Source organism: Kogia breviceps, chromosome 7 (genome assembly GCF_026419965.1).
Source record: "Kogia breviceps isolate mKogBre1 chromosome 7, mKogBre1 haplotype 1, whole genome shotgun sequence".
Lineage (NCBI taxonomy): Eukaryota > Metazoa > Chordata > Mammalia > Artiodactyla > Physeteridae > Kogia > Kogia breviceps.
The window spans coordinates 22,694,915-22,714,321 of NC_081316.1; the positions used below are offsets into that span (position 1 = coordinate 22,694,915).

At 58.1% G+C, this 19,407-nt stretch overlaps 2 protein-coding genes across 3 annotated transcripts; both read right to left on the bottom strand.

Moving 5' to 3' along the window:
* Positions 1-220: 220 nt before the first annotated feature.
* On the bottom strand, positions 221-5,540 carry PGGHG (protein-glucosylgalactosylhydroxylysine glucosidase). Of its 2 annotated transcripts, XM_059069038.2 has the most exons (14): positions 5,261-5,538; positions 4,736-5,019; positions 4,203-4,413; positions 3,691-4,126; positions 2,764-2,883; positions 2,224-2,355; positions 1,890-2,001; positions 1,640-1,712; positions 1,410-1,546; positions 1,135-1,268; positions 913-1,008; positions 741-838; positions 455-666; positions 221-351 (listed from the first exon to the last, which is right to left on the bottom strand). In XM_059069038.2, exons 1-14 carry the CDS (start codon positions 5,311-5,313, stop codon positions 296-298), a joined length of 2,154 nt encoding a protein of 717 aa, XP_058925021.1. In that variant the 5' UTR covers positions 5,314-5,538; the 3' UTR covers positions 221-295. The 2 variants fall into 2 exon arrangements, 1 of the variants encoding a protein (XP_058925021.1); XR_010841330.1 differs by lacking the exon at positions 1,135-1,268 and having other exon boundaries at positions 5,261-5,540.
* Positions 5,541-7,472: 1,932 nt separating this feature from the next.
* Positions 7,473-9,699, bottom strand: NLRP6 (NLR family pyrin domain containing 6). The gene is given in 6 exon segments (XM_067039511.1): positions 7,473-8,123; positions 8,126-8,372; positions 8,374-8,971; positions 8,974-9,228; positions 9,502-9,579; positions 9,690-9,699. Coding segments are annotated over 6 exon segments (1,839 nt in total).
* Between the last annotated feature and the right edge of the window lie 9,708 nt (positions 9,700-19,407).

A 19,407-nucleotide genomic window follows, 5' to 3' on the forward strand; every position in this document is an offset into this window, starting at 1 on the left:
CCATGTGGAGGAGGGTGGGAGGGGGCGGCAGGCTGGGAGGGCGTTGAGGAGGGGTGGGTGCAGCCAGCGGGGGCACCCGCAGAGGGAGGGGGAGGACCTGAGAGACATCCCTGAAGCCAATAGCCCTGGTCGTTTTGGGGGAGGGGGCAGGACTGGGCCGGCGGGAGGGGACTCGGTGGGGCTGGAGGGCCCAAGGGTTTCCCAGAGGGGATCCTGTGGGCTCTGTGCAGATGTTTAATGTCTTCAAAAAATCTTCCCAGGAAACTCTTGGAGCAGAACTTGCTGCCCCTGCTTCCTACAGGTGTGACCTTTGTATCCGGCCAGCTGAGCAGGGAAAGGAGACCTTGTGTCCTGCAGGGAGAGGAGGCATTGTGGGGTGAGGGCACACACTGGGGGCTACCTTGGGGGTCACGTGCCCTGGACCCCTGGGTGGGGTCCGGAAGTGGCGGCCTACCTGGGGACAGAGGGAGCCGATTCTGTGATGGCCACAGCTCAGCCTCCAGTGGGGGGGCCCAGGGCCCTGCCCGGGCAGTGACCTCAACTGTCACAGAGCCCTCGGAGAAGGAGAAGTCAAGCTTGCTCCCCTGGTAGGAGATGCCAGAGACACACACTCCAGAGACCCCCGCTGGACACATGGGGTCGAAGGTCAAACCGGCCTCCGTGATCCTGCAGCAAGGGGAAGGTTCTGTGAGGGGGGGAGTGGCGGCAGGTGGCTGCCCCGTGCCTGCCACTGCACTCACCTGAACCCCGTGACCCCGAAGAGCACCGCCTGCAGGAAGCCCCCCATGCCTGTCAGAAAGTTCACAGCACCCGACCTGTCTGCATTCTCTGTCCACACCTGCAGGGGGCAAGGCGGTCAGTGCAGGAGGTGGGCGTGGTCGGCGGGGAGGTCGAGGCTCTGGCCAGGCTGACCTTGAAGGGCTCCGTGACGTTGGCGAAGCTCCTCTCCAGGAGGTCCCACGCCCTCCCGGGGTCCTTCAGCTCCATCCAGCCCACTGCAAACATGCTCTGGGGACAGAGATCAGAGATCACGCTGGGGTGAGACCCACTGCGTGGGGAAGGAAGACTGAGGCCAGTGGGACAGGGCCGGGGCTGCCGTGAGCACCACCACCCCACACCCTGCAGTTTCCTTACCCAGGTCATGGCAGGGCCCTGGGGGGACGTCACAGCCTCATACATCTCCAGGTTTTGCCTGCGAACTTGAGGACTCAAGGGGAAGGGGACGGGGTACCCCAGGAGCACAACATCTGCCTGCTTCACCTCCTCTCCTGGGGGGGCGGGGGGAGGTGCTGCTGATGAGGTAAGTCGGGGAGGGCGGGGACTGCTCTGTTGGAAAGGTGGCATCCAGGGCGGACACGAGGTCCTGTGGGAGGGGAGAAGGGCCCTGAAGGAGCTTCAAGTCCACTCACCAGGCTGGTACCCATCAAACTCAGGGTGGAAGTTCAGTTTCGGGTCAAAGGGCACCTTGATCTTATCAGCCACCACCAGCCACTGGTTGGGGACGGGCTGACCCAGGTCCTGGGCCAGGGCAGCAGCAAAACGCAGGCTAGGAGTAGAGATGGGGAGAGGTGGGCTGCAGCCCCAGCACTCCTGGCTGGCCCCCTGTGTGGTGGAGGTGGGGCAGGTTCTTGGGTCTGACCTGTTCTGGACCAGGACGTTGGTGTACACGGAGTTGCTGACCCCCGAATGGTATTCGTCAGGGGGCATGACTCCTGGGCACATAAGTACAAGGTGATGTTTAGTGCAGGGTCTTGGGGACCTGCCCCTGATGCCAGTTGCCAGTGTGGGCCTGGCAGCATCAGGCGCCGGCGATCGCGTGCTGAACCGAGAAGCACCCACCTGCCCCTGCCCCGTCATCCACACTCCTCCCACCGTGGCCATGCTCTCACCCTTCAGGTGGAACTTCTCCTCCCCAGGGCTCCACTCTACACGGCTGCACCAAAACTCAGCCACGGCACTGACCACATCCCAGCCCCCAGCCTCTCGGAAGAGCTGCAAGTCCTGAAGAACAGGAGGTGGTGCATCAGAGACCGTGGCACCTGTGATTGTAGCTCCCACTGGTCACTGCATTTCTTGCCAACGCCCACCCTTCTGAGTGCCCAGAAATGAAGGCCTGGCTCTGAGATGCTCCACAGGACCAGCCCAGACAAGAAGTCATGGCAGCGTGGAGAGCGTGGCCTCGCTAGGTAGGGGGTCACACGTGGCAGCACAGTGACACCTCACCTGCGTGGTGTGGTAGTACAGCCAGAAGGCCAGCACCACAGCGCCGTTGATGTGGATCTCCTGGGTCCCGTAAATGGCCTCAGGGCAGACCTCCAGGCCGGAGCCCGCGCTCTCCCAGGCAAACTTGGCTCCCTGGGGGGTTGGTAGGGGGTGGAGTAGACTTGACTCCGCTCTCCGGGGACCGGGGGTAGCCCGCCCCAGTTCTCGATGCTCTCAGTCTTCCGCCATGGAGGGCAGACAGAGGCGGGGGCACCAGTTGTCCCGGGTGCCCTCGTGGGGGCCTGCGGGCTCTGAGTGCCCTCTGTGTGGCCCCATCGTGGGCCAGGTGGCTTCTGCCCCGGTTCCAGTGTGTACTTGCCCTGGGGCAGGGCAGGAAGGGGACCCCCTGCTGCGTCTCGGTCAGGCTGTTGTTCCCACGTGTACAGGACATTCCAGCCCCACCCACAGAGGGGGCTGGGGTGAGGGATGAAGGCCTGGGGGGTAGTATGGGACATCAGCCCTTTGGGGGGCCCCGTAGGGTAGGTGCTCAGTTCCCCTCACCTGGTAGCCTAGGTTCTGGGCGTTGTACAGGGCCCCACGGAGCGTCCGGATGCGGTACTGCAGAAGAGCCCTGGCGGCCTCTGGGTGGAACAGCAGGATACTGGGGAACATCCAGAGGTCCTGCGAGCACAGCCCAAGCAGCCCCTCGTTCTGGCGCTCTCACTCCTCTCTCCCCACAGGCCACGTCCGGCTCCCTCCTCTACTGCCCCATCTGGGTCTGTCCTGGGCCCTCTGCCTGCCAACCCCCCAGTCCCATCCCCAGCCCAGACGCTCCTCAGGCCTGGTCCCCCGTGGGCATCTGCGTCTGCCCAGGGCTCAGACCAGAGTCTGGGCGTGGGCAACCTGGGGTGGGGGGGGCTGCTCTGTTGCTCACTAGCTGCCCAACCCAGAGTGAGCAACTCCGCCTCTCTGAGCCTAACCTGTAAAGGGAGCACAACACCAGCTTCTCCAGCACCAGGAAATGTGCAGCAGCACCCTGGACCCTCCCAAGCCCAGCAGTCAGCCGGTCCTGGCTTCCTAACCTTCCTCCACCCTCGCTCCACTCAGCAGTCACAAGGGTCTTCCCAGAGCTCACGGCTGCCCACGTCCTTCCCCAGTTAAAATCTCCACAGCCTCCTCAGCCCCCTCTACAACCGCTCTTCCTGCAGCGGTGAGGGCACCCTGGACAGATGTCCCGGACAGATGCCCTGCACCTGCTCAGTTCTGGGCCTCCGAGCCTTCTGGTCCCCTTGCCTGAATCATGTCACTTGTTTTCACCAAATGCCTACACAGCCTTCAGCCAAGACACTACTTCCTCCAGGAAACCTTCCGTCTGCCACGGTCCCTGTGCTTCCCCAACCACAGCCCCATCCCACGCAGGGGAGAGGCAGCAGCTCTATGTACAGCCGGCTCTGCAGCAGGTGTGCATTAAGGGTGGATGGTGCACACCTGGTCCCAGAAGACGTGGCCCCAGTAGCATTCCTCACGGCTCCCGTTGGAGAGGCCCCCTGGGCTGAGGCCGTGGCAGACGTATCCTGGGGCCCCGGGCTGGGGCAGGGCACTGAGCAGGTAGTAGAGAGCTCCACGCAGGGCCTGGCGCAGACGCAGGGGCCCCTCCACATCTAGGCCACAGCCTGCCCAGAGCTGGGCCCAGGCCTGGGCGTGGGCCACGTACAGAGCGTGCCTGGCCTGCAGCTGCAGGGCATCGGCGAGGCAGGCCTGGGCTTCGGCCTGACTGCCACCCACCACCGTCAGGAACTCCCACATCCCATCCTCCTCCCCTTCCCCAAGGGTCAAGGCTGGGGGCACCGGCGTCCACAGCATGTGCACCTCCTGCTGTGCCCCCCCAGGCTGCTCGGGGGTGAGCGTGTGGCCGTACAGGTACCTGCAACAGGACGGCTGTGTCTCAGGGACGGCTCCCTCCTCGGGCCACCCAGCCGGCCCCCCCGCCCCCTCCTCACCGGGCTCCCTGGAAGTCAGGACCCAGATGCAGGTCCAGGTCCGGGCTTTCTGGGGAGAAGGCTGACTGCAGCAGCACAGTGATGGGCCAGTTCCCTGTGGCCAGGCGGGTGATGGACACACTGAAGGCCAGGACGTGAGGCAGCGTGCGGTGGGCATAGATGCGCTGGGAGGCCCGGAAGCTGGGGCCCTCCAGGGTGTGCAGAAAGGAGCCTGGCGGGGCGCGGAGGGGAAGACAAGGCAATTCACACACCCCACTCGGGGCCGCCGAGGACAGTTCCAAAGCTGCCACCCTTCCTGGGCGGGGAGTGGAGTCACCTCCGAGCCCCAAATGCCCTGTCTGGGAAGCGACAGCTGCACAGGGGCGGCCAGCTCCTGCCAGCCCAGGAGGCCCGTCCGGCTGAAGGCCTCACAAAGTGGCCTCTAAGGGCTTCCTTTTCTTTGGGAGTCTGCATGCTCTGGATGGGACCTCTGTCGGGTCTCCCACTCGCTTGGAACAATGGCGGAGGAGACGGGGAGGTCAGGCAGTGGCTACCTGTGTTAGTGTCCAGGACAAAGGTCTTGGTCAGCTGCTCTCCTGATCCTGCAGGGGCCTCCAGCTGGACATTGAGGGGACTGGGCAGAACGGCCCGGTGCGTATCCCCCCAAGCCCCATTGTACACGCCGCTCACATGCAGTGTCTCATGATACACGCGTGTGCCCAAGTAGGCGTTGGTCACGGTGGCCAAGAGCCGGGGGTCACTGGGCAGAGCATGGGCAGTGAATCTGGTGGCGTCCTTGCCAGCATCCTCCATGGAAACGGTGGCTCCGCGGAGGGGCCTGCAAAAGGCGGAGTCAGAGGCTTCACCATTGGTTGGGCCTCCCTTTTCTGTAAACCCCGAAGCTCGCCTTGGAACCTGGCTAATGCCCCCACGGGTGGAGGGACGGGCGTGACCCACTGGGCAGCCCCGACTGTCCAGAACCCCACTCTCAAGCCACCCCAGGAAACACCCTCAACCCTCAGAGACCCTCGCCCCCAAAACTGATCTCCAGGGACACAGCAGAGGCCCCAGACTCCCACCTTGGGGCCTCAGTCCCTTCCAGCTCTCTCCCGGCGCACCGCCTCGAAGCCATCCGGCTGGCGGGAAGGGAGGAGGCCTCAGCCGGCGGGCCTCACCCTCCAGGAGGCCGGCTGGGCACAGGGTGGTGTGCCGGCAGCTGGGGGCGGGGGGGGGGCAGGCGAGCCGTCGGCCGCACCCCTGGGGCTCGCCGCAGCCCAGCCGCGTCCCTCGGCTCCAGCGGGTGGGCGTCAGAGCGGAGGGAGAAGGAGGAGCCAGCGGCGGCCTTGTCACCGGAAGGCCCCAGGTCCCCGCCCCAGGGCGCGCAGGGCGGGCCGGATGGAACGTCCCCAGCCCCGGGGCGCGGGCGGGGCCGCCTCGACCAGGCGTGCCCACGGGGCGCGAGGAGCCCAGCTCCAGCTCTGCCTCGAGTCTTCTCCAAGGGTGCATCTGAGAGGGACAGGGTTTCGGTTTAGGTGTCCCCTCTCTTGCCGCCGGTTCCTGCCTTTCTCCCTGAGCCCCCGTCCGCCCAGAAGGGGTGAGGCAGGTCCTCCTCCTGGAGCCCCGCCTTCCTTTGTCCCCGCCCCGCTTTCTGGCTCTCCCCAGCCTCCTCTCAGCCCGTCTACCCACTTGCCCCCTGCCTCGCTGGAGGCTCCAGGCCCTGGGCCTGTCTGGACCTCGTCTCTCTGGCCCTGGTCTGACCCGAATGACTGTGCTCTGACCACTCGCCCAGCCAGGGACAGTCGGATTCAACGTGTCCCTGAAACCTGCTCTTGACGTGGCCTGCCCAGCACAGGCTATGGTGACTTCACCCTCCCGCTGCCTAGGCCTGCTGTGCCCACGCCTACATCCGCCGGCACGTCCCCCTCCCAGGGGTGCCTGCTCTCACCGTCCACCCTCAGTCCAAGCCGTGCTCTTGGGTTAGTGCCGTCCTTGCTCTGGCCCCCCAGCCCTTGTCAGCACAGCCAGAGCCACATCTACCCCAGGAGTGGTCAAGTTCTCAAAGCCTGCAGTGGTGCCCACCTCACCGGCGGGACAAGCCACCCAGGGCCCCTCCCCCCCTCGGCCCCTCCCCCATCCCGCTGCTGCCCTCCTGGCTTCCTTGCTGCTTCTGCACCTTTCCAAGCACGCTCTGTTATGGACTGAATGTGATTTCCCCCCCCAAACCCATCCCTTGAATTCTAATCCCCGGTGTGATGGTATCTGGAGGTGGGGCCTTTGGGACATAATCAGGTCAAGAGCTGTCAGGAACGGGATTACGGCCCTTATAAGAAGAGGCCAGAGAGCTCGCCCTCTTTCTACCCTGTGAGGACACAGCCAGAAGACAGCCATCTGCAGGGAGCGGGTCCTCACCCGACACCAAATTGACTGGCATCTTACCCTTGGACATCCCAGCCTCCAGAACTGTGAGAAATAAACGTACCTGTTGACAAGCCACCCGGTGTGTGTGTGGTATTTTGTTACAGCAGCACGAGCCAACCAAGACAGACCCCTTTGTGGCCTTTACACTTGCTAAATCACTGCCTTTTCATGAGGACATCCTTAGGGTTGATCCCTCCCTTCCTTCCGTTTTCAAGGGTTGATCTCTCCCTTCCTTCCATTTTTAAATGCCTCGTCCACAACCAGATCTTCCCAGACTACTTACAAGTAAGAGGAAACCGTTGGCTCCATCCCCCAGCCCCCTGCTTTCCCTTCTTCCTAGAATGCCAGCTCCAGGAGGGCAGCGATTTTTTGTCTGTTCTGTGGAATGAATAACTGGATCATGGAAGGGAATCTGGGGAAGTGGAGGGGCTGACTGGGGTCCCAGAAGCTGGCCAAGTCCAGCAGGGTTGAGCTGAGGCCAAAATGGTCTCAGGCCAGCTGGGACGGTTTGGAGAGGCTTTGAGGATAGGCAGTGAACGGTATTCGGGGTGGAGGGAACAGTAGAAGCAAAGGCTCAGGGCACTGAGGGTGTGGTGTACGCCGGAACTTATGAGAACGCATCACGGTGGGTGGAGGGAGTGCTGGGAGGGTTGCCTCGGACGTGGGTGCTGAGGTGCAGGGCATGGAGAGGACACCCTGGGAGCTGCCTTGCAAGGTGGTGGGAAAACCAGCCTGAAGTCTTGCCTCTCCTCTGCGGAGCAGGCGCCAGGCCTGGACACACTCCCCAGGCCCAGATGGACACTTCCAGCGCGTAAGATGCACACATGCCGCACACAGAGGGCCTGCAGAAAGGGGCCGCCCTGCTCTGGGGACTCATGAGCTGCCTCCCAGGCTGCCCTGGAGCCGCTTCATCAGGCTGTTCTTTTTCTTCTCCTGTGCAGCGACCAGTCTGCGGCTAAGCAGCTGCAGGGACTGCCCTGCCGGGTAGCACCGCACGCAGTAGCTCAGGACGGCCGGGTCCACTCTGCTGAAGTGCACTCGCTCCAGTGCCAGCTCAGGGAGGCCGCGCAGGGCCTGGTGCACAAGGGCGTCCTCCTGCGTCTCCTACAGGCAGGACAGCAGCTCCAGCAGGTCGTTGAGCTCTTCGCCCTCCTCCTCCTCTGACTTCCCAGAGCCCTGGAACGCTTGGGTCCCCTCCGTCCCCTCTGGCGCCGCCCTAGGGCAGCCCTGGCCTTGATCCTGCACCCACCTCAGGACACCCTGCCTCCCGCGCTCTGAAACCACGCAGCCAAAGTGGTGCTCGACGTCGTGCATCCTCTCTGTGTTCAGCAGCCCGAAAAGGAAGTGCGTGGTGAGCGCGAGGTGGCCACGCAGCTCCGGGTCCCCCCACAGAGGTGCCCCTACGCCGCCAGCAGGTGTCTGGAGAGCCCCTTCGTCCTCCAGCAGGTAGGACAGCGCGGCTAAGAATTCCTGGAAGGTCTGGTCGATGAACCGGTAGGCGACCTCGGTTTCCAGCACACCTAGCACATCTCTTTCTTGCTGAGACACTCCTGGACTTTGGAGCTGCAAAGCTCCATTCGTTCCAGGTCCTTCTCAGAGAACGGCGCCCTGCCCCTGAGGACGCCTTCGCAGGCCAGGCGGCACAGCTTGCGCAGCTCTTCCTGCAGGTGGGGTCGGTCGGCCGCGGGCGCCGAGCTCAGAACGCTGCCGTTGAAAAGCAGGTACACGGACGTGGTGGTCTTGGAGGTGCCCGACAGGTCAGGACCTGCAGCAGCTGTGGTGCAGCACGGGGCACACGATCCAGCACACGGCGAAGCACCGCGAGGACGGCGTCTCATTCTCCTTAGCGAAGCGAACGGCACGCTCCGCCCTCCACCCGTCCTGGAAGAACCTGTACAAGTACTTCTTGTCCTTGTCGGAGGGGCCGCGCACCTCGGCGCGCTGCGGGGAGCACAGGCGGCTCTGCAGCCTCCCGGGGGCGGCGGCGTGCCTGGTCACCAGCACGCGGGCCGTGGGCAGCAGCGCCTTGCTCAGCAGGCCGCCCAGCACCCGCGCGCCGCTCGCGGCCCCAAGGGGGTCTGTGCAGGGCGCGGCCTCGGCGGGCCCTGGCACCGGCAGTTCGTCCACGCCATCCAGAATGAACAGCAGACGCTTGGACTGCGCTAGCATCTGCCGCACCGGCGCGTTGCCGTCGGGGTACTGGTCTAGGATCAGGTCGGCCAGGCTGCACGTGCCCGGTCGCTCCAGCACCTCGCGGCAAGGCACGAAGAAGGCGAAATGCACCTGGCCGTGGTACACCTGGCCGTGGTACAGCTTGCCCGCCGCCCAGTCGTACAGGATTTTCCTGGACGCCATGGTCTTGCTGATGCCCCCGGGCCCTGCAGCACCACGGTCGGCGGTCTTTGGCCCTCCCCGTCGCCGCCGAGCAGGCAGTTGAAGGTGTGGCTGCCGGATCGCCGAGCGAGCTCTGGCTCCTCCTAGGGCCCCAGGGCCTCGTGCTCCAGGGCAGCGCTTTTGGGCGCGATGCGCAGTTTGGCGACGTGTTCTTTGATCTTCACGGAGCGAGCGTCCCTCTCCTTCGCCTTGGCGTGCTGTCGCAGCACATGCTCTCGGTATTTCTTCTTGTACTCTGGGCGCAGGGAAGGGCCGGACAGAGGGGAGGGAAACAGGGGGTCGAGGAGGAGGCAGGCTGCGTCAGCCGACTCGCAGGGGCCTGTTGCCCTCTCCTCCGGGCTCATACCTCAGTCTCCCCTGTTGCGCCGCAGTCCCCCTCCCATCCTTGCTCCTCCCGGGGACCAGCTGTCAGGAACCTCCGAGTGACTTCGGGGACACTCGTACTCCGAGCCCAGGGCTCAAGGCCTGGACGGCTCGGGGCCTGCGCCTCCCACCGAGAGAGACCTACCTGACACGGAGAGCAGCGCCGAGGAGCTGGGGCCGAGCCCCGGCACGGAGGATTGCGGTAATGGTTGGGGGTGGTGGCCTAGCGGATACAGGTTGTTCTAGGGGTGCGGAAATGGTTTTGGAAAGTGGTGGCTGTTACACAGTGCTGTGAATGTAAGGCCCCTGAATCGTACGCATCAAAATGGTTACAGTGAAACATTCTACTCCACGTATCCTTTACCAGAGTAAACAAAAGTGCCCGTCGCACAGCCCCGAGCACTCGGTGCTGAGTGGCAGGAACAAAATCTTCTCCCTGGAAGGAGGTTGCACCCTTGTTGGCGAGACAGACAGCAAGCGGGGCGAATCAGTAAACCACACACGCGTCAAACGGTGCCAAGGACCGAGCAGAACGGAGAGAGGAGGCAGGGAGCGGGTGCACAGGCGGACGCGGGCAAGTCAGGAGGAGAAGGCAGCCGTGAGCGAGGGGCAGCCGTGAGCGAGGAGCAGCGCGCGGCTCCGGCGGCGCCCCGGACCACGGGCAGCTGAGGCGAGGTCTGCAGGCGCCGGCCCGGCCGGGACTCAGGAGGCCGGGGTGGCTGTGAGGGTGTGAGTCGGGGTCTGAGCCCTGCTGCCAGAGGAGGGAGCTGAGGCCGAGGGGAGGGGCTGCTGGCTAGACGGGTGGGGGGGAGGGGGAGGGGAGGGGGAGGGGTGGGGGGAGGAGGAGGGCGGAGGCGGGGGAGGGGAGTCACGGTCCGCGTCTGTGTGGAAGACGGTTCCAGCATAGCTGATAGATTCGCAGGGAGAGGGGTTGGGGCAAGCGGAGGGTGAAGGCGGGGAGGCCCCTACAGCCCCCAAGTGCCCCCGCCGTGCTCTCTGCCCCGGACTCCGCCCACCGGGACCGCAGCCTACGGCCTTCCAAAGTCCCTTGCCCCTTGTGTCCACCGGCTCACACGCCGCGGCCTCCGCTGTGGTCATTATGAACACCCTGGACCTGCTCTCTCTATCGGTCTCACTTGGATAAAGTCTCACTGACCCCGTCTGACCCGGGCCACTGAGCGCAGCTGGGGACAGACTCTGGACAGACTCACTGAGCACCCACCAGCCGTGAGGGCCGGACGTACACTGCCCCTCGGCTCCCGGCCACCGAGGCCGCGTCCCGCTCTGTACCCACTGTCCTCAGCCCCCCATGCCACCACGGGGTCCCGTGGTGCTCTGGGCCCCGCCCTCTCCCTGCCTCCTTTTCGTGTGCCTGTTGGCATCTGTATGTCTTCTTTGGGAAAACGTTTATTCAGATCCTCTGCCCATTTTTAATTGGATTCTTTGCTTTTTCACTATGGTGTTGTATGAGTTCTTTACATATTTTGGATATTAACCCCATATCAGATATATGATTTGCAAATATTTTCTTTCATTCAGTAGGTTGTCTTTTCATATTGTCGATAGTTCCCTCTGCTGGGCGAAAGCTTTATTAGTTTGACGTGGTCCCACTTGTTTATTTTTGCTTTTGTTGCCTTCGCTTTTGATGTCAACCCCCAAAAATCATTACCAGGCTGATGTCAAGGAACTTACTGTAGCCTCTGTTTTCTTCTAGGAGTTTTATGGCTTCAGGTCTTAGGTTCATGTCTTCAATTCAATCTGAGTTAATTTTTGTGAATGCTTTAAGACAGTGGTCGTTTCATTTTTTGCATGTATCTGTCCAGTTTTCCCAACACCTTTCATTGAAGAGACTGTCTCTATTGTGTATTCTTAGCTCTTTTATCACAAATTAATTAACCATTTATGTGTGGGTTTGTTTCTGGGCCTTCTATTCTGTCTCGTTGAAAATAGGGTAATCAGAAGTTTTGATTACTATAGCTTTGTAATACAGTTTAAAATCTGAAAGAAGTGGTGTCTCCAGCTTTGTTCTTCTTTTCCAAGATTGCTTTGGCTCTTCAAGGTCTTTGGTGGTTCCATACTAATTTTAGGACTGTTTGTTCTATTTCTGTGAAAAATGTCATTGGAAATTTGATAGGGATTGCATTGAATCTGTAGATTGCTTTGGGTAATATATTTTAACAAAATTAATCCTCCTCATCCATGAGCACGGAATATCTTTCCATTTACTTGTGTCCTCTTCAATTTCTTTCATCACTGTCTTTCAGTGCAAAGATATTTCACATCCTTGGTTAAATGTATTCCTAGGTATTTTATTCTTTTTAAAATTAGTTTGCTAATATTTTTGAGGATTTTTGTATCTATGTTCATCCTTTTTCATTCTCGAAATTGGTTATTTGTATCCTTTCTTTTCTTTTTTAACAGTTATACCTGGAGTGTGTCAATTAATTTTTTTAAAGAACTTTTCTTTTTTCAATTTTTGGCTTTGTTAATCCTTTCTATTGTATATGTATTTTCTATTTTTATTAATTTTTGCTCTCATATTTATTATTTTATTACTCCTACTTCCCTGGAATTTAATTTGCTGCTTTTTCACCTAAATAAGTTCTTGAGAATGCCTGAATCATTCTTTTTTCTTCTTTTGTAATGTGTATATTTAAAACCATAAATTTCGCTCAAGGCATGAGTTTAACTGTATACTACAAGTTTTTATATGCTGTATTGTTATTTTTCATCTTAAAATGTGTTTTTACACATATTCTTAGTCTTTTTTTTCTTACACAACCCTTTAACATGTAGAAAAACCATTCTTTACTTACTGCCATACAAAAACAAGACATGGGCTGGATTTGACTCACAGGCCACAGTCTGCCAACCCCTGAAACAGTATGTAGTTTTTTGAGCCTGGGTTCTTTCACTCAGCACAATGCATGTGAGATGCATCCACGTGGTTGTGTCTTGGTAGTTTGTTCCTTTTCATTGTTGAGTAGTATCTCACTGTGTGGATTTTATATGATGCTTTTTAACTTGGTTTGTTCATTTAATAACCATTATGTTTTGGACCTCTTTTCATGCTAGTGTATATAAATATATCTCATTCTTTTTACCTTCATCATAGTTGCCTGTGGTACAGATGTACAAGTGCTTTAACCAGGGCCCTATTAATAAACATTGGATCAGTCCCATTTCCCCTACTCTAAAGAGTGCTGTAGGAAACGACCTGATGCATGAAAATTTTTACGGGCAGATCAGGAAGTTATGCACCTCACTTCTACTCAGAATCATGTAGCCAATCCTAACAGCAGGAAAGAGTGGGAAATGTAGTCTAGCCACGTGCCGGGAAGACAGGAACAGGGAACCTGGAGCATGACTTGCAGTCTTGGCTGCGCTACTCGTCCATGTGTTCTGCTGAGCTGTCTTTCTATTGCCACATGCCTGGATTACATATAAGTGTATATATACACCCTCATATATATGTTATATATAAGTTATATAGTTATTTTATATAAAATTATATATAAACATGTATATAAACTTATATAAACATACACACACAGTCCCCCATGGGAAACTACTTTATAACCTAGAGTACAGTGCTTATTTGCAGTTTCTTTTGCCTTTATTCTTACAGACTCCACTCTTTTTAAAAAAAATATTTATTTATGTATTTATTTATTGTTTGCTATGTCTGGTCTTGGTTGCGGCGTGAGGGCTCCTCATTGTGGCGCGCTGGCTTCTCTCTAGTTGTGGCGCCCAGGCTCAGCAGTTGCGGCACGTGGGCTTAGTTGCCACACGCCACGTGGGATCTTAGTTCCCCAACCAGGGATCGAATCCGCATCACCTGCATTGGAAGGTGGATTCTTAACCACTGGACCACCAGGGAAGTCCCAGACTCCACTCATTTCTGAAGTTACTTAAGTCACCATCTTTCCCCCACTCCCTTCCCTGAGATTCTTTCATACATATGTAATATGGTTAGATTCTTTCATGACATATACTGCATTAGTCCTTGGATCCCCTGACATCCCAACTGGTATTTTTAGTTTGCAGACATTGATGTTCACTCTTTGTGCTGTAAAGTTCTATGAATTGTCACAGGTGCCTAATGTTGTATATCTACCTGGTGCCCAGATCCTGGTTTCTAGTGCCATTCACCAATAAAAGGGACCAGGGTTCCTTGGCTTATTCTAGCACTGGGGCAGAAAACATACAAGGTGAGTCTGGAGCATTTTATAGTGCCCGTAAGTAAAAAAATGTTCAAAACAAATTTAAAAAACCCCCCAAAACTCCACAATGAAAAGGGTATGCCAAAGGGACACAGAAGCCAAAAGAAAGCACTCCCAACACCAAATCTGGAAACATCTGAGCAACAAAATGAAGTAGTATTGATTATAATCCAAGGCATAAGACAAATACCCATGAGTCCATACTGATGTGTCTGTGCCCTTGACATGATGTGACGAGAAGGGTGCTTTACCTCTGTGGTCATCCTCCCAAACCCCATAACCCCAGAGAATCCTGAGAAAAACAGGAGACAAGTTCCAATAGAGGGGTACCCTATGACATACCTGAACAGTTCTCCTCAAAACTGTCCAGGTCATCAAAGACAAGGAAAGCCTGCGAAGCTGTCATAGCCCAGAGGAGCTTAAGGAGATGTGACAGGTGACTGTCATGTGAGGCCCTGGATAGGGTCCTGGAATAGGAAAAGGACATCAGAGGGAAACAGAGGAAATATGAATAAAGTATGGACTTTACTCAATAATGATGTATCGATATTGGTTCATTGATTATGACAAGCGTAGCCTACAGTTGTATTAGTCAGGGCTCTCCAGAGAAACAGAGCTAACAGGATATAGATATGGATGGAGATCGATTATAAGAAAGTGGCTCACATGATTATGGAGGCTGAGAAGTCCTGAGAGCTGCAGCTGGAGAGCTGGACTCAGGACACCTGACTGTTAGCTCCGTCCTGAGAGCCGGCAGGCTTGAAACCCTACAAGAGCTGATGTTTCAGTTGGGTCCGAAGGTAAGAAAAGACGGGTGTCCCAGACGAAGCAGTTGGGCAGGAGGAGTCCCTTTCACTCGTGGGAGGGTCAACTTTTTGTTCTATTCAGTCCTCCGATTGGGCAAGGCTCACCCTCATTTTGGAGGGCAACCTGCTTTACCCAGTCCACCACGTTCATCTCCCCCAGAGACACAGTCACAGATACACCCAGAACGACATTTGATCAAATACTGGGCATCATGGCCTAGCCAAGCTGAAACATAAAATTAACCATCACACCAAGAGAGCTGTGAAAATGCCCTATCGACTGGCACCAGTGTTTCTCTGGGAGCACGTCGTCCATATGAAGAGGGCAGAAGCTGAGTTTCAGAGGAGGGGCATGAAAGCAGGGAGCGGGGAGGAAGGGGGCAGCCCGCCTCTCACACAATCTCTACCCATGAGCTTCAGTTTCGGTAAATTCTGCAAAACCTAAGAAGTACTTAGTGGAAGTGTGTTTTTGTAGATTAAAGGAGGGGGCTGAGTTTTGCAGCCTGGATGAGATTTTAATTTTTCAGAAAGTGCCCATTTAGTTTTGAATGAAGTTATGAAGCATAAAGTTTTTATATGACATGAAAATGGTTCTCAGACTCGACTGTGCATCAGACCCCCGGGTGGGGGAACTTCTTGTAACATGACCGGGCCACCCTGGGGTTTCTACTGATTTCTAACAAGTCCCCGGGTGTCGCTGGTGCTGCTGGTCTAGAGACCACACTCTGAGAACCTGCGTTTTATGTGGTGAAAATAGATTTCCAATGCGATAAAAATAAGATGCGAACGTTTGCGTTTGTGTGCATGTTTTCTGGGTCCTTGATGCTAAAAATGCCTGCTGCAGAGGGCGGCACCACACGGTCAGTGCCTTTCTTCGAGAGCTTCTGTGGTTCCGAGTGTGGACACACGGTGGTGCCATGTGTGCACAGTGTCCACCCCAGACCTTCCAGGTGGCCTCGCAGCTTTGCAGGGGAGGGTGTGCACGGTGGCTGGTCTACCCCCCATCCCCGCCTCTCCCCACCATGGGCAGCAGGGACAGGTCTAGGGTCTAGATCTACATCAGAGCTGGATCCATAGATAGGTGCTGAGGATGAAGGAGGGACACTTCTGTCCACCAGAGCCCTGGAGAGCTCTCACGAACCCTAACCTGTCCAGGACAGGCCAGAATAGGCCTGGCTGGCCCCAAGCCCTGTTCCCTCTCCGTGGCTCAGTTTGTCCAGCTGTTACAGGGGGCCCTCGTCCCCACTCTGCACCCCCAGGGCCTTTCACTACCTTGTTCAATGTGACCGCCACTTGGCCACCACCTCTTCCTCCGTGGGGCACATTGTTTTGTTTCCAGGAAAAGGCAGACCCCAGTGGAGAAGGCTGGTCCAGTACACAGGGCCGCACTCCGTGGGCGGCCAGCACGGCTGTGGACACGAGGGAGAGGCTGGGCCAGGCTTCCCAGCCGTGGCAGCCTGGCTGTGGGTGCCGGCAGCGGGGATCTGCAGAGTTTGGCTCTGAGGGCTGGAAACCCAGTTGGGGTGTGGCCTGGAACAGACGGCCACGGGTGGTGGGAGCCCCAGAAGCTGCGCGAATGGGAGGTGAGCAGGGCAGGTTTGTGCTTGGAAAGCTTGGTGGGAGGTGGACGTGCCGGGGCCGGAGCTGGCGTGGCTAGGTTGAGCACAGGCCTGCGAATTCTCTCCCCCGGAGGGCGGACCCCAGCTCCCCGGTCCTGGTCCTCACTCAGGCCTCACCCATCGGCGCTGGGCTGGCCAGGGACTTGCTTGCTAGACCAGACTGGGGCTGGCGCCCCGGAGCAGAGCGGGCACTCTGCCCCCCGCCCCCGCCCCCCCCCAACTCAAGCCGGGACGGGTGGGGAAGGAGGCCTCCCTCAGAGCCAGGCCTGCGTGAGGGGGGCGGGAGGTCTTATCTGTGAGAGAAGAAACACCACAGGCCGGTGACTGACCCTCTGATCCACAGCCTTATCCCCAGCTGGACCCCAAAGCTATAGTTAAAGGTTCAGGCGGAAGGGACTATTCGAGAGGAGGGGAAGAGCCCCCCACAGCCTGAGGCTGGCAACGAGGCCCGGCGAAGCTGGAACTAACATTCGGGACACACTCCCACCTCCGACCTCCCAGGACTTGGCTCCTTCCTGGGAAACCAAGTCACAGGAAGACGGTCAGGCTGGGGTCCTGGAAGGCGGGCCTGGGAGCCCAGCAGCGAGTCCCGCATTTAGGACAAGCGTGGTTTCTAGGGAAGAGCAAGGTAAGGTGATGTTCCTTGCGGAATGGTGTCACATCACCGATTGGCCAGCAGACTGACTGGGGTGTGACCATCCTTCGTGGGAATGGAGGCTGTGGGCATAGGACTGATGTGGTCATTATGTCCCGCTGCCGCCTGGTTCCTGGGCTCGCCCCGACGCTGATCTGGCCTGGAGACAGCTGAAGGGCACACTCTGGGAGGTGGCCTTTATCACCCTCGCCGACAACCTTAGTCATTCTGATGGTGGAGTGTGATCCCGCAGTCTCCTGTCACGTCTGATTCGACTCTGCATTCCTCCCATCTAACCCAATGCCTGGCACAGAGCCAAGGCTCCACCCAGCCTCCTAGCTGCCCACCTGTCCATCCATCCATCCAACATTGGCTGCAAACCTGACCTAGGCCCCAAAGACCCCGTGGTGAACACACCAGTTCCTGACCTTGTGGGGCTGACACGCCAGCTAAAACAAGACACGTCTGAGGAGACGTCGTTTGATCAGGGCCTGCATGACCTGAAAACACATGAAAACATGAGGGAAGGGCTCCCAGGCTGAGGCACCAGCATCGGGTGGCGAGGGGCCCCAGCAGGGACTGGGCCTGGAGGCTGCTGGTCTGAGGCCCTTCTCTCCCAGTTCCAAGCAGGTCTTTTTCTGCCAAAGCCCCGTGACAGGAGGGGACAGCTGCGGCTGCCCCCTTGAGCTATAAAAAGCCCCAACAAGCAAGCGAGCAGTGGCCATGCCAAGCGCACACCGAAACTTCACTGGGCTAGGGAGGAGCTCAGCCCCACAAGCATGCTGAGGTTGGCCCCCGCCGTCAGGCTGCTGAAAGCACCCCTGGGGGGCTGGGTGGTCCCCAAGGCACACATCTCTGCCAAGCCGGCCAGAACACCCACTTCTGCAACGGTAGGTCCCACCAAGGCAGTGGGGCATGGGGGGCGGGGGCGCGGGTGGGTTGTGGCCTGACCCAGGCAGGGGGAGTGGGCAGTCCTGAGATGTTCTCAGGACGAGGTGGGTTTGGGGCAGGACACCGGGGAGAGGGGTGTCCTCTTGGGCCTGCTTGTAGAGGGGATCCTGGTGCCAGGTCTCAGTCCCTTGGCTGGAACAGTGTCCCAGGTCCAAGAAAGGGGTCCCTGCAGCCACCACCTGCAGGCCAGACTCCCAAGGCAGCCTGCAGAGTCAGATGGCGGTTGGGAGGCTCTCTGTTCTCAGGCCCCTACTTGCCATCTGGCAAACAGTGGTGCTGACGGCTGGGCTTGGAGGGCACTCAATGCATCTCATTTACCACCCATTTACGGGGAAGAGTGGGCTGCTTTGAGGGTCTGGAGAGTACAGGTGAAAATGCAAACCTGTGACCCTGGAGCTCCAGGAGAGTCAGCAACTATCTCTATTTTAAGCATAAACAAACCAAGGTCTAGAAGGTCATCTGCCCAAGATCATAGGACTAGGACTGAACACAGTCTACTGCCCCTCTTCTGGCAACATCGCTCTGAAACCTCTGGGAGTGAAAGTCAAAAGGAAGGACTGGTCTCCAACCTGGCGTCCGATTCACTTGGGGAAGGGGTGGGGCGACTGGTCCAGGCTGTTGCAGGAAGAAACAATGAAGGTGAAATATAGCTGGCGCTTCAGAGCCTGGCTCTGAGGGTGCAGTCACTGAGAAAGAACACAGGGTGCCAGGTGGGATGGCCTCTGAACACATGCATGTGTGCTCGTACGTGCGTGTGCGCACATGCGCACAAACACACACAGGGAATCCCACCCAGGCTTTCAAACAGGACCGCCACTCAGAGAAAGGGCCCTGGACTTGTTCCAAGCAACTTAACACACGCCCGCCCGACACGCAGTCCACAGGTGACCAGAAGGGAGGGTGCACGTAATGCCTGGTGGGAAGGAATTCAAGGTCCAGGCACAGGCCAGGCTCTCGGGCAGGGGGTGGGGCTGTGATGAGAGGCCCCACCTACAGACTGGAGCCCAGTAGGCTGTCCTCCCTCATGACCGCAGGGGTCACTGCTCACACCTCGCAGGCCTCTCCACCTGACACCCGGTAAGTCTGTCTGGGGCAGATGGCGTGAACACGGCTGGGCCGAGGGTCCAACGGGTGCCAAGGGGCAAGGCAGCCTGTCTAGCTGTCCACCCTGCTCTGGTTAGGCCCCAGGTCAAGAGAGAGTCAGCCTGGGCCTAGTGGACTCAGGTGCGTTTTCTCAACCCAGGAGCAGGCCATCGGGCTCTCTGTGCTGTTCCTCGGCTTCCTGATTCCTGCAGGCTGGGTCCTGTACCACCTGGAGAGCTACAAGAAGAGCTCCATAGCATGAAGGCTCCACAGCCACCGCTCCAGGCACAGACTGGAAGATTGGATTAAACCCATCCTTCCTCGTAACGTTTCCTTGGTGATTCTTTGTGTATGTGCATCTCCCGCCCGCCCCGCCGCCCAGCACCCGGCTGCCTGAGGGCTGGCTCCTGTCAGCACCCGGGCACCAGGCCACAGAAGCTGCCACCTAGGTGGCCCTGGGGCAGACGCCTGTCAGAAGGAACAGACACCCCGTGTCTCTCCGGGCAACAATAAAGGCAGGACCTGCCCCCTTGGCCGCCGTGCCCACCGTCCTGTGCTCTGGCCCTGCCCTGTGCCCTGTGTGGGCAGGGATACCCTCTCCTCAGAGTAGAGGGTGAGGAAAACCAAGGCCAAATCCCCACCAAGCCCTCCCTAGGTTCCATCTCCTGCTTTTTAATCACTTTAGGCATAGGCTTGACCTGGACGCTAAGCCTAAGGAAACAGAACCACGAGAAG

Bases quoted from the DNA above. Each gene is read 5' to 3' on its own strand.
- PGGHG (XM_059069038.2), bottom strand. From the start codon at position 5,313: ATGGCTTCGAGGCGGTGCGCCGGGAGAGAGCTGGAAGGGACTGAGGCC. The intron at 4,414-4,735 runs GTAGCCACTGCC...GCGCCCCGCCAG, and splicing joins TGTCCTGGACACTAACACAG to GCTCCTTTCTGCACACCCTG. The intron at 839-912 runs GTCAGCCTGGCC...TGCCCCCTGCAG, and splicing joins ACGTCACGGAGCCCTTCAAG to GTGTGGACAGAGAATGCAGA.